Raw genomic sequence first — 13284 nt, forward strand, 5'->3', positions numbered from 1 at the left:
GGTGACCACACTGGCCGTGGTTTTCAGGACCCATATGATGTCAACCAGTAAAGTGCGGCCCCTGCAGCGTGCGATGTAAAAATGAGTGATTCCCTTTATACCTTTATACATCTCACACACCGCAGGGGGCAGCAGCACTAGAAAATGCTATAGGGGTCTAACTACTAATTATGGAGGCCAAACACGAGCAAGTTTCTCTGCATGAAGATCTGAGCTTGCCCTGTATAATGCATAATTCAAAGGGTGAGGAGTCTTCTCACTGATTAAACCATACATTGTAAAGGGCCAGCCAAGCTCTTTCTGCAGCTCCTCTTCTGATCATTCATCTTTTTGTTCTTTTGTTTACTTTCTTCTTCCTTTATCCACCATTCATAGTGTCGTCTTTCTTGGATCAGGCCCCTCCGCGCACTTCCACAAAAGGGTGGCGCTTCTGGTAACATCCTCTCCCCTTTCGTCAGGGAAGACGATGTTGCAGAAAGCTCCACTCCCTTGCGGAAGGGCGCCGGGAGGCCTGAGTCACGGACCAAGAAAGAAGACCCTATCAATGGTGGATGAAGAAAGCAGACAGAAGAGGAGACCGGAATGTGGAAGCCACCGGCCTAAAAGATAGGGAGACTAATGCTGTCAGACATAGTGATTATTCTTATAGTTTCTTTCCTCAAACACAGCAAAAAGATGTAAAGTTATATAAGCTTTTGAGACCTCTGAGGTCTCTTCTTAAGACAGAGAATGGTGGATAAGTGGAACAGCCTCCCAGCCGGAGTGGTAGCTCATTACAGTGTGTAAATTTAAACATGCATGGCATAAGCAAATGGCTTAGGCTACTTATCTGCTGTCAAATTCTATGTTTCTTTGTTGTTAAGAGACCGCTGGGTTCTGAAAAGCTTATGTAACTTTACATCTTTTTTTTTTTTTTTTTTTTTTTTTTTTTTTACAACCTCAACTAAAGACTCCATTTTTTTTCCCTGGGCTCGTATGAATTTGTTCATTTTCCTCAAACACAAAGAAGCATCAGTCTGGTGAAAGACTTGGCTGAATCTGGTCATATGGATGAACCTGCCCTTTTCAAATATGGCCTCCAAGTAACTGCTCTAGCAGTTCCCTTTAGTAGCATGGCGCTCGGAGCTTCCATCACCGGAAGTGGAAATTAAGGTGACCTATTCAGTCGGCTGCCGGGCTCTTTTTTCTTACGCAGTCATTCCTCATTGGCGGAGGTTGCGGTAGCGGCTGGGATCGTGCTCCCGGCTGTTTCTCACGAGATCCGGCGAGTGCAGTGACAGAGCAAAGAGCAACATGGCGGCGCCGGGGGCAGAGATTCAGGTGAGGGGCTTACTCCGGGAGCGTAGATCTGAGAAAACGGTAATGACGAGTCTGTAGCGAACCGAATACGGGTTGTGGTCTCTGCAGACCGGCAGGAGATTAGAGCGAGATGTATGACGGGGCCTCCGAATAGGAGACTCTTCATACGCGCTGTGAGGGTTCGCTACGGTTCCAGGCTCTGGGTTAGGGCCCGTTGCTATGTGTTACTGATTTTTTTTTTTTAGGATTTATACATATTTGAGTTATGGGGCCTAATTCCACGGGTGGGGGTCTACGCTCACAATATCGGGGGGTACGTGTTTCTCCACCCCTCCCCCCGTCTCTGTGATGAACTTTATTCTATATGGCTGATTGCATCTAATTCCTCACTTATTAACTCCTGGAGTACTCCTTACAGGTGCCGGAGATCAGCAGAGTCCGAGGTGTCCTGTGTGTCAATCTCTTACTGCGATCTCCTTTGAATGATTTACTAGGAGTAGATCGTTCATTGAATACTGGATGTTTTATGGCCCCCCTCTCTCTCCGTAGTTTGATCTGGAGCATCAAGTCCCTTCCCCCATAGACTTTTGTTAGTCGGAAGGTCCCGCAGGGTTATTAAAACCGATGCATTCTATCCGACAAAGCAGTGTAATTGGCGTAAGGCTCACTTAACACATCCCAAAAAAATGCTGCTATTAGAAATAATACACAATGGTTGGAGCTTCTCTTTAATGTTTTCCCTGTTTGGGGATCAGCAAGGCCGGCTCCAGCATTTGTTCACCTTGGCCAAGTTATTTGTGAGAGGAGGACTGTTGTGTCAAGTGTAAACAAGAGGGCCGGAGATCGCAGGTTGGTGTTTAAGGCGTGTAAAGTAAAGCTGCCTTATACCAGATCCAGCTTAAAATCCGACGGCCCGTCCGGTCTGCCCGTTTCTGTAAAGACTCAAACCTTAATCAGTCGTTGATCTCGTCTTAGATTCAGGAGCCGTATCCCTATCCCATGCATGTTTAAATACCCTCACTGTATTAGTATCTACCGCTTCTGCTGGGAGGCTGTTCCACTTATCTACAACCCTCTCGGTAAAGGGTTAAATCACGTTTAATCCTCTGACCCTGGTCCTGTGTGGTTGATTAATGTTGTCTGATGTACTACTTAGACCCTAGAAAGGATGATATGCTATGCGGTGCTTTAATTTGTATTCAGGGTAATCACATGCAAAAACCTGCTTCCTTACCGTAGGACTTCTGTATTTCCCGATTTGTAATCAGATTGCGCAAGATTCCCATGTAATTAAATGACTCCCGAGCGGCGTAACATTTGCATGCGATCTAAATGGCGCAAGATATGATGTCACGTTTTCAACCACCTTTCTGCTAATCACCAAAACAGGAGGTCACCTTAACTCGCGTCTGTCTCGCATTCACAAGGCTGGCCCTGAGTGCTGCCCGTGGTCACTGGGCTCTGTACAATCAAGGAGGCAAAGAGTTAAGTGTCCATAAAGATCTGTGTAAGATCTTACTTTAAGTGAGAGGGTGGTAGATAACTGGAACAGTCTCCCAGCCTAAGTGGTAGAGGGTAATACAGCGAGGGACTGTAACCATGCATGGGATAGGCATACGGCTCCTGAATCTGAGACGAGACCAGCGACTGATTAAGGTCTGAGTCTTTAAGTTCTAAGACTTTATCTTCTCCTGAAGCCAGGGACTAACGTATTCAGGCTCAGGGGCACAAAGAGTTAATGATGCGATTTCCCAGGCAGCCCATTGATATGCAGATATGTTATATTCTCACCTCAAAAGGCACAGAATCTCTAAAGATGTTTATCGGTTGCTATGGCAACAACCTTTCAGGTCCTTCCTGTGTGGCGCCTCTGCGGATGGGAATTAAGCTTCTTGGGGCAGAAAGTGGTTTTGTGGAGTGCTTGCGGGTTCCGAGGTCACGGCGGGGGAGGCTCTGGTGTCGTGTTTCTGGAGAGTTGGTGGAACGGCAGTCGTTGGTGCGGCGCGGGGTCATATGTATGCCGAGCGGCAGCTGGATGCGGTCCGTTGGGCCCGTCACACAGTTACACGCGTGGCCCCCAGTAAATCAAGCTGCCGATACACAGGGCAGGAGTGAGCGGCTGGCGTTGGAGCCTCTGGATTTATTCCATACGATAGTTTATACGTTCAGAGCGCTGACCTTCTCCGCCAGCCATCGAGATTAATAACTAACACGGTGGTTACTCGCCGGCCGGCGATGACTGCTTCTGCGCATGCGCTCGAGATCTTCTCCCATATAGGGAGCTACAGATGGATGGCGCTGGTGGGAAATCTCATTTCAGGTTTTCTGAGGCTTTAACGCTGTCACTTATTCCTCCTCGGCCGCTTTACACGTACACCTTTTATATTAACCCTCTGTGTGCTGTATGATATCTAGGGCTGCAACTAACGATTATTTTAATAATCGATTAGTTGGCCGATTATTTTTTCGATTAATCGGATAAAAAAAAACAATATGCAAATTTTTCGTTTATTTAAAAGAATTTAATGAACTGGATGTTAAAAAACAACTTAAAATTTACATTAACATTCTTATTTTGTTATGATGTAATAAAAAACAATATTTTCAAAGTACAAGAACCCAAACACAATATTTATGAAACAAAATAACCCCAAACATTCTGAAAAGAGGTGGACTATTACTGTTCAAGAAACTTTGCCCCAGCACTTTGCACTTTGCACCCAGCACTTTGCACCCAGCACTTTGCACCCAGCACTTTGCACCCAGCCCTGGCACTTTGCACCCAGCACTTTGCACCCAGCACTTTGCCCCAGCCCTGGCACTTTGCATCCAGCACTTTGCACCCAGCATTCAGCACTTTGCACCAGCACTTTGCACTTTGCACCCAGCCCTGGCACTTTGCACCCAGCCCTGGCACTTTGCACCCAGCCCTGGCACTTTGCACCCAGCACTTTGCACCCAGCCCTGGCACTTTGCACCCAGCACTGGCACTTTGCACCCAGCACTTTGCACTGTGCCCCTGCACCCAGTCTCTAACTCTGCCCTGCACCCAGCCCTGCCCCCACATTCTGCCCTGCCCCCACACTCACACTCTGCCCTGCACCCACTCTGCCCTGCACCCACACTCACACCCTGCCCTGCATCCCCACCCCCACTCTGCCCTGCACCCAGTCTCCCACTCTGCTCTGCACCCACACTCACACCCTGCATCCCCACCCCCACTCTGCCCTGCACCCAGTCTCCTGCCCTGCACCCCCCACCCCCACTCTGCCCTGCACCCCCACCCCCACTCTGCCCTGCACCCCCACCCCCACTCTGCCCTGCACCCACACTCACGAACCGCTCTGTGCGAATGGAGCCACTCGCACAGAGCGAACCGCTCTGTGCGAATGGAGCCACTCGCACAGAGCGAATCGCTCTGTGCGAATGGAGCCACTCGCACAGAGCGAACCGCTCTGTGCGAATGGAGCCACTCGCACAGAGCGAACCGCTCTGTGCGAATGGAGCCACTCGCACAGAGCGAACCGCTCTGTGCGAATGGAGCCACTCGCACAGAGCGAACCGCTCTGTGCGAGTGGCTCCATTCGCACAGAGCGATTCGCTGTGTGCGAGTGGCTCTGTGCGATCCGTGCACATAGACATGAAGAATACTTACCTCCGGAACGCGTCACATCCGTCACGTAGCTAAAAGAAGGCGGAGACTGCAGAGCGTGTAGCAGAAGCGGGGAACGCTCGCGGAGGTAAGTAAAAGGAGCCGAGTGCTCCAACAACGAATTGATCACTCGATTAATCGATAACGGAAATCGTTATCGATGATTTCCGTTATCGATTATTATCGATTTTATCGATTCGTTGTTTCAGCTCTAATGATATCGCTCTGTGCCTACCGGCAGTAATGGGAGTTGTAGTTGAACCGCAAGGAAGCTGCAGCTTATCCAGCCTGACAGGCAGACCGCAGCAGTTACACTTTGGGGAGTTGGGGTTATATGGACACCGTGCGTTGTTCAGTCTTGCTGAATTAATTATGCTTTATACAGGGCCATCTGAGCTGTTGGTGGCGCGGAAGCTGACTGGGGCTGGCCCTTTACAATGCTTAATGAAGTCGGGGAGATGAAGCTGCAGCTGCCCTGCCAACTCCCTCTTTAGTAAATAAACCCGGATGCGTTTCCAGGCAGTGAGCTGCAGTCTCTGTGAAGCCGCTCTTCAACCTAACCTGAAACTTTGCAGGCCTGTGCGCCTCGGGTACGGGAGTATGAATTGCATTATATTGATATAGCGCCAACAGATACCATAGAGCTGTTACAAGTTGGGGGGAGGAATAAGAAAAATATCTTTAAAAAAAAAAAGGGCAAATTGAGAATAACGCGTTATGACGCAGTGGGACGGAAGGCGAAGAGGCTTCTGAATGCAGGCAACAGGTCCTCCCGGCACGAAGCCCGCAGAGATCAATACTCGTCATCAGAGCTGTCAGAATACATATTAATCGGCTCGCTCGGAAATGCTGTCTTGGGACCCGGCTTTAAATGCCTCGTGAATCTAAAGCATAAATCCGTGCCGTTTAGATGCATTGCATGGACGTTTACCTTCACTGAAAGAGTGGTGGGTAAGGGGAACAGCCTTCCAGCGTAGTTTTTTTTGTTAATGTGTTCCCTTCACAGCTGTGCCTGTCCTGCGATTCCAAGATCCAGGTCATTGTATTGTTTGGCACAAAGCAGCAAGATCAGGCCTTTGTTTTTTTATTTATCGTTTGTTTATATGAAAAACACTAATAGACGGAGTATAAAAATAAACAAAAGCGAAGAAGCAAAACCCGCTTTATTCACGAAAATGATCGTTCTTATTGGTAAAGTGAAAAATCTGCAGTTTTGTTGAAAGAGGTTAATTTAGTGGAAAATAAACAGCCCGTCCCTCCCTGTTACTGTACGAGCCGCGTGTAAATATACGGCAGCGATGGGGTAAACGGAAAGCGGCGGCGTTTATACTCGCGACGCGCTCCGCTCATCTGTTATTGTTTTTTATTAACAAAAATGTCATTTCTTGCATTTTTTTGGTAATTAAAGGGACACTCCGGCCTTTATAGCCACTTTAAGGCAAATAACTGAGTGGTCCCTTTAAATTTACCTGATGCCCCCCTACTGCGTTTACCACTTTCCCCAACCCCAGTCTCCTCCATTGCCCGATTTTGGCAAGTTTTGCGGGAGGTTAGGGGTTAATTTATTGTCCAGACACTGCAGCTTTATCAGCCGACACCGGTTTGTGGCGTCGGTCATCATGGCTTCCGTGATCGTCCGTGTTCAGTCCTCCCTCCTGTACCGCTGGCATCGCCAAATTCTTACATTACACAAAGCGTGCGTCCTCTATACATCCTCTGCGGCAGTATCTCTGCTCCGGCCGTACCGCGTTTAGCCGCTGTTATTACTCTTATGTTTATTATATGTCTCACGTATACCGTGTTTATTATTGTTATTATTAGACCAGCCTCAATGGGTCCGTTGGAACTGAAGCCGCAGGAGCCCCAGAACAACAGAACCAGCAGCAGCAGCAACAACAGGCCCCTCCGCCGAATGCCTGGCAGGTGATCAAAGGCGTTCTGTTCAGGTAAGCGATTCCTTCATTCTCCGCGTCGACCAGCCAGGGCTTACCCCCCCCTTCTCCTATTTAATTCATTAACCTTTCGTGAATGATCCAGTAGGTTGCCCGCGTAGACTAGTGGTCTTCAGGTCCCATCACCTTATGTGTTGAGCCTTATGATATGGCTGATTTTACGGGTTTCTTAGATTATTCGTTAATTATTAGTCTGATATTGAGGATCGCCTTATGCTAATACGATGAATGACTAAATTCCGCCATTACTGTCATCCCGAACCCACAAATTAAAATATAGAACTTTGTGTAAAGTAGATCCTGCTATTTTGAGTTAATAAACATAAATTATTTACGTCTAGTTGCTGTTAATTTTTTTCCGTATGTAAGCTTCTCCTCACCCTTGTAATCATTGACCTTATAGGATCTTCATCATCTGGGCCATTAGCAGTTGGTTCCGAAGAGGCTCTGCACCCCAGGACCAAGCCACGCCCACCGGAGCCCCTCGGCCCCCGAGTCGGAACCTTTTCCCTCGGGATACCCTCATGGTAAGGAAGCGGCCGTCGGTTACACGTGATGAATGTCTCTCTCAGCCTGGGGGGCTTCTTTAACGCTCATTTTTCCCTCCCTTCTTCAGGACCTCCATGTGTTTCTGTCGGAGAATGAAGTCTTTACAGAATTTAATTCATCCGCGGCTCTGTTTTGGGAGCAAAGGGACCTGGTGTACGGAGACTGGAGCAGCGGGGAGAATGGGGACGGCTGCTATGAGCAGTACTCAGAGGTCACCATTCCAGAGGTAAGTCCCGATCCAAGTGTCCCCCAGCCAATAGCTCAACCAGGGCTGTGCCCCGTTATTCCGCCCCTCGTTATTTTATTGCTTCTAACAAATAAAAAACCTCAGTGACGTATGACATCATCACAGCTCGGGCACTGAAGACTACGGCATAGAACCATCTACGTATTTAGTGTGAGCAGCTCCCTGCTGACTGTCATTGAATCTTCGATCATAATTGTAGCGGGCATAATTTGGCCAAAAATTAGATTTTTCATAAGAAACTGTGTTTGGGGGGGGGCAAGCCTTATAATGTAGTTCAAGACGGTAAACTCTATCGCTATAGATTTCTGTAATGACTGTTGTGTTTTGTGCAGAGTGTCCAGAGAAACGGCTCTTTCTACATCCACGTTTATCTCACAAAGAGCGGCTTCCACCCGGACCCGAGTCAGAAAGCCCTGCACCGGAGGCTGGCCACGGTGCACACGTCTCGCAGTAAGGAGCTTTCCGTCTCTCTCTGTCTTGTATATGCTTAGGAAACTTCTCCGTCTCTTTCCTTAACTTACGCGACGTTTTCCCTCCCCAGTGCTGAACAAATACAAGCGTCGGCGTTTTCTTAAGACCAAAAATCTACTAACCGGAGAGACGGAGGCCGATCCAGAGATGATCAAGGTGAGGCCCGCAGCGTTTATGGCTTTATTTTGGACTATAGCGGCAGAATATAATAACCGGTGTGTCTTATTTTTCAGAGGGCCGAGGATTTTGGTCCCATTGAGGTCATCTCTCACTGGCACCCGAATTTGACGATAAATATCGTTGATGACCACACGCCATGGGTACAGGGCAGCGTCCCACCACCTCTGGACCAATGTAAGTTTACCAATTGAATCACTTTTCAGGTTATTTCTCGTTAGGTTTTACGTTGGCTGGTAGTTTTTAACCCTTCTCTGATCGGCATGTACAAACGTGGTCTCCACGACACTACTATGAGATTTGATGGGACATCTGGGTCATTGGATGTGCGTTAATGCTATGGTTTGGTTAAATGTTGTAGCACAGCCTATTTGGGTAATTTATCCATAAATCTTTATCTGTACTTGAAGCTCATTAATTCCAGTACTTGTTTGAGAAGCCTGGATATCCCTCATGTTGGACGGGTTTGATTTGTTATTATCGGTCTTGACCCCTTCTATAAGTTGGTTCTTGGATAAACCCTTGTATGTTCTTCGCAGATGTGAAGTTTGATGCGGTTAGCGGTGATTACTATCCGATCCTGTACTTCAATGATTACTGGAATCTGCAGAAAGATTATGTCCCAGTAAACACCAGCGTGACCAGTCTGCCCCTGCGGCTGTCCTTCTGCCCGCTCTCGTTGTGGCGGTGGCAGCTCTACGCGGCACAGAGCTCCCGCAGTCCCTGGAATTTTCTGGGGGAGGACCTGTATGAGCAGTCTGATGAGGAACAGGACTCTGTCAAGGTGAGAACAGAATTAGAATGTTTCCGGAACCCATCAAGAACTGCATGGAGGTACGCCGGAGGAGGTTGGGGTACTTGCGTGAGACGAGTAATAAAGTGGACTTGAAATATGACGAGGCTGTGGTGTATGAGATGAATTCCCTGAAGGCTGAGAGTGATGGGTGTTGCTTCATATCTTTTCAGGTGGCCCTTTTGGAGACCAATCCCTATCTCCTGGCTCTGACCATCACCGTGTCCATTGTGCACAGCATCTTTGAGTTCCTGGCCTTTAAAAACGGTAATATAATTGAGGATAAATGGGAAGAAGTGGGGTAACCGGATGTTTCGTTGGCTAAACAGATCGAGCACGTTCTGAATTGTAGTCCGACGCTGGGCAGCCGTATGAAACGCACTCTAAAGTAATCCATCTTTCTTTCTCTCTTAGACATCCAGTTCTGGAACAGCCGTCAGTCTCTGGAGGGCCTCTCGGTGCGTTCGGTCATCTTCAACGTGTTCCAGTCCCTGGTGGTCTTGCTCTATATTTTAGACAACGAGACCAACTTCGTGGTGCAGGTCAGCGTTGGGATCGGTCTCCTCATCGACTTCTGGAAGATCACCAAGGTCATGGATGTCAGGGTGGGTATATGGACCTCTCGGGGCGTCATCGATGGTCGGTTTAGAGCAGTGGTTCTCAACCTTCCTAATGCCGCGACACTTTCATACAGTTCCTCATGTTGTGGTGACCCCAACCATAAAATTATGTAATTATATATTTGTGAAATATGTGTTCCGATGGTCTTAGGTGACCCCTGTGAAAGGGTCCTTCAACCCCCATAGGGGTCGCGACCCACAGGTGGAGAACCGCTGGTTTAGGGAATAGAGTTTACCTCCCGAACGGTGATAGCTGCTTTTGAGTTATTGGATAACCCGTGTGTGATGGTTCAGAATTATAATCTGCTATTAAATAAAAATTATTTAAAAAATAATGCTAAGATGCCAGTAATGGGAATCTTTCAGGACCCCCCCTGAATCCAGTAACTTTGTGTATAACAGGCACGTATTTGTCGCTCACATATTGATTACTATTTGTGTATTTTGATATAATGTTCTTATTCCCATTTTCACCTATTCTGTGGCTGTTTTGCCCGTTTAACCCATTTCTTACCCTTTATTACGGTTCTACAGCTGGACAGAGAGAACAAAATTGCTGGAATCTTCCCCAGGTTAACGATGAAGGACAAATCCACGTACGTGGAGTCTTCAACCAAGATCTATGATGATGTGAGTATGAGACTCTGCACGTTAACAGTCTTGGTGCGCGTCGCATAAATGAAACGCAGCCAGTGAAACCGGACCGGAAAATTCACCCGCTGGCAAGCGTGCGCGAGAGCTAGAAACCGGAGCGCCGGACAGGTGGAGAGCATCGGATGAGTGGAGGGTATTCAGAGATGAGTGAGGAGATGTAGGTAGGGGAAGCGCTTTGAAGGTAAGAGTCAGGATTTTGAGAGTCAGGAGGGGAGAGGGGTTAGTAAAGCGATGGGAGAGGAAGATGAGCCTGGCGGCAGCGTTCATGGTGAGACCAGCTAAGACAGGGTTACAATGGTCAAGGTGGGAGCTAATGGACAAGAGCGTAAGGGGAGGGGGCAATGTTTTTAAGCTGGAGATGACAGGGTGATAAATATCAACTATGTTGATCCGTGTGTGAAGTCTACAGAACTTTTTAGCATCTGCCGTGAAGACCGGAAAGCCGGTATCCACATCGGTTCAGCGACTTTGTAGCTTAATGCCCTTTTCTTTTTTTTTTTTTTTTTTTTTTTTTTCTACCCAGATGGCCTTCAAATACTTGTCGTGGCTCTTGTTCCCGCTGCTGGGATGCTACGCAGTGTACAGTTTGCTGTATTTGGAGCACAAGAGCTGGTACTCCTGGGTACTGAGCATGTTGTACGGATTCCTTCTCACCTTTGGTACGTTTGATGTAAATAAATCTGGTGTTTTTGCAGCCCCCTTTGACTTGTTTTTGTAGCTTCCACGGTCATCGCTGCTGATCACAGCTGATCCTTTCTATGGGGTAAATGGGTTGGGATAGTTATTGGCAGCGCTGGTTTTCCAGATATACCTCCTCGTCTCAAGACCAATTCACTCGGTTCTTCAGTCTGCTCGCGGGTTAACGATCATTAGGTTTCGTCTGGTTAAAGAATCCCTTGTAACGCGTCTCGCTTCTTCTAGGTTTTATCACAATGACGCCACAGTTATTTATTAACTACAAGCTGAAGTCGGTGGCTCACCTCCCGTGGAGGATGCTTACTTACAAGGCCTTGAACACCTTCATTGACGATCTGTTTGCTTTCGTCATCAAGATGCCCATGATGTATAGAATCGGGTGTCTGCGAGACGGTGAGTCCTTTTCTATTTCGTGAGTAAAGTTAAGCTTTGGTTCACCGGTGGCGTTTGGAATAATTATACTTCAGTTGAAATGAGGAGAATAAGTTATTTTGTAAAACTAGAGGGTCAGAGGCTTAGATGTATATGGAGGACGTTTTACATTACTGAGAGGATGGTAGATAAGTGGAAGAGCCTTCCGGCAGAAGTGGTAGAGGCCTAAACAGTGACTGAACTCAAACATGCGTGGGATAGGCATACGGCTCCTGAATCTAAGATGGGACCAAATACTGGGTTTTTGAGTCTTAACATAGAAAAGCAGACCGATATTAATAGAATTTGTCCTTTTCCCTTCAGATATCGTATTCTTCATCTATCTGTACCAGCGATGGATTTACCGGGTGGACCCGACGAGAGTTAATGAATTCGGGACAAGTGGAGAACCTCCGGTCTCTCTGCCTGAGCCGGAGGGGCAAGCGTCTCTTCCCGCTGTCCCAAACGACACATCTCCACCCAAACCAGAAGAAGACAAAAAGAAGGACTAATTTATTCCTCATGCCCCCAACCCCCCCATGAACTGTTCTGCCCCCTTTGCGGGGGTGAATCGGCTGCTGTTTTATATATAAACCCTTCTTATCCGTAACCCCTTGTTAAGACGGTGTTGCCCCCGTCTGTTATGTATATGGGACTGGTGAAGTACGTCTTTCTCTGCCCACCCTCTCCCGTGCTTTCTGTCATCCTTCTCTCTGTGCCCTCCTCCCTCTGTCTTCCAATCTCTCTCTCTCCTCCTTATCCAATTCCCCTCTCCCCAACTTCTCTCCCTCTCTGATTCCGTCGTGCTGTGTCTCTCTCCCCCGTGATCAGGACCCCTTTGTTGGGTCAACGTGCGAAAACTGGGTTTAATAAATGAGGCCGCTCTTTAACTTTCCACTGTTTGGGCGGCAGTCTAATCCGAGATGTCTCAGCCCTGATTTCACCATCTGAGTTCCGCCGGGGAGCGCCTTTTATTTGTCTCAAGAAGCCCGAGTTGTTGGAGATTCTCCAGGGTTCAGTCAGCCGTTGTGTTTGTATCGTCTGCTCACAAATAACTGAACCGGAGATATACGATGCCCTGCGGGGGTAATAACTAAGAGGGGGCAGCCCTTGTGCCTAGCAGACCCATGCGGCCTTTCTGCTTCCAGTATGTGTTGTGGGAGCCTGCCCAGCGGACGGAGAGGTGAGTGTGATCCGGAGCCCAGCTGGTACAGGTCGGGAACCGGTATCTACTGTGGTGCAGATCGTGCATGCGCAGGGATCCCGGAGCCACCAAAGCGAAGGTTTCCTGAGATCTACGCAGCGCATGGATCAGTTGGCGGATGTCGCTGGTGTGACTGTCCCTTTAAGTAGATATCCATTTGGCTGCTTGGAGAGTGTGGTAGTGAGGGGGGATATATAGAATTAGAGGGGGGGGTCGGTATATGTTTATTGGGTTATGATGTTGGTGGTAACAGCGCCTAGTTTGGTAGGTCTTCCCTTTAATAGGGAGGAATTATATTTATTCGCTAAACGCAGGCCATAGCCGTTTAATGGGTTTTCTATTCTTGCCTAAATAAATTCTGGATATATATTATGTCTTATCTCTTTAAGTAATAGAAAGCGGGGGCGTCATCAGAACTCTGCGGATATCCAGAGACGTCCCCCGTGAACGCTATTCTGTCGCACTGTATGCTCGTATATTGCTTAACCTGCCGGTATGTCTAAGTACCCCAGGTTTGGGAAGTTTTAACCAATCTGACTGATTATAACCTTCCGACTTT

The 13284-nt window shown here is 47.9% G+C and overlaps 1 protein-coding gene across 1 annotated transcript; it reads left to right on the forward strand.

The window, feature by feature from the left end:
• The first annotated feature begins 1179 nt into the window (after positions 1 to 1179).
• On the forward strand, positions 1180 to 12443 carry CLPTM1 (CLPTM1 regulator of GABA type A receptor forward trafficking). The gene is made up of 14 exons (XM_053472667.1): positions 1180 to 1320; positions 6773 to 6897; positions 7307 to 7430; positions 7520 to 7678; positions 8032 to 8149; positions 8241 to 8326; positions 8404 to 8524; positions 8887 to 9131; positions 9314 to 9407; positions 9555 to 9745; positions 10295 to 10390; positions 10938 to 11073; positions 11336 to 11503; positions 11846 to 12443. Exons 1-14 carry the CDS (start codon positions 1294 to 1296, stop codon positions 12031 to 12033), a joined length of 1878 nt encoding a protein of 625 aa, XP_053328642.1. The 5' UTR covers positions 1180 to 1293; the 3' UTR covers positions 12034 to 12443.
• The last annotated feature ends 841 nt before the right edge of the window (positions 12444 to 13284 follow it).

Source organism: Spea bombifrons, chromosome 8 (assembly GCF_027358695.1).
Source record: "Spea bombifrons isolate aSpeBom1 chromosome 8, aSpeBom1.2.pri, whole genome shotgun sequence".
NCBI classification, from domain to species: Eukaryota; Metazoa; Chordata; class Amphibia; order Anura; family Pelobatidae; genus Spea; species Spea bombifrons.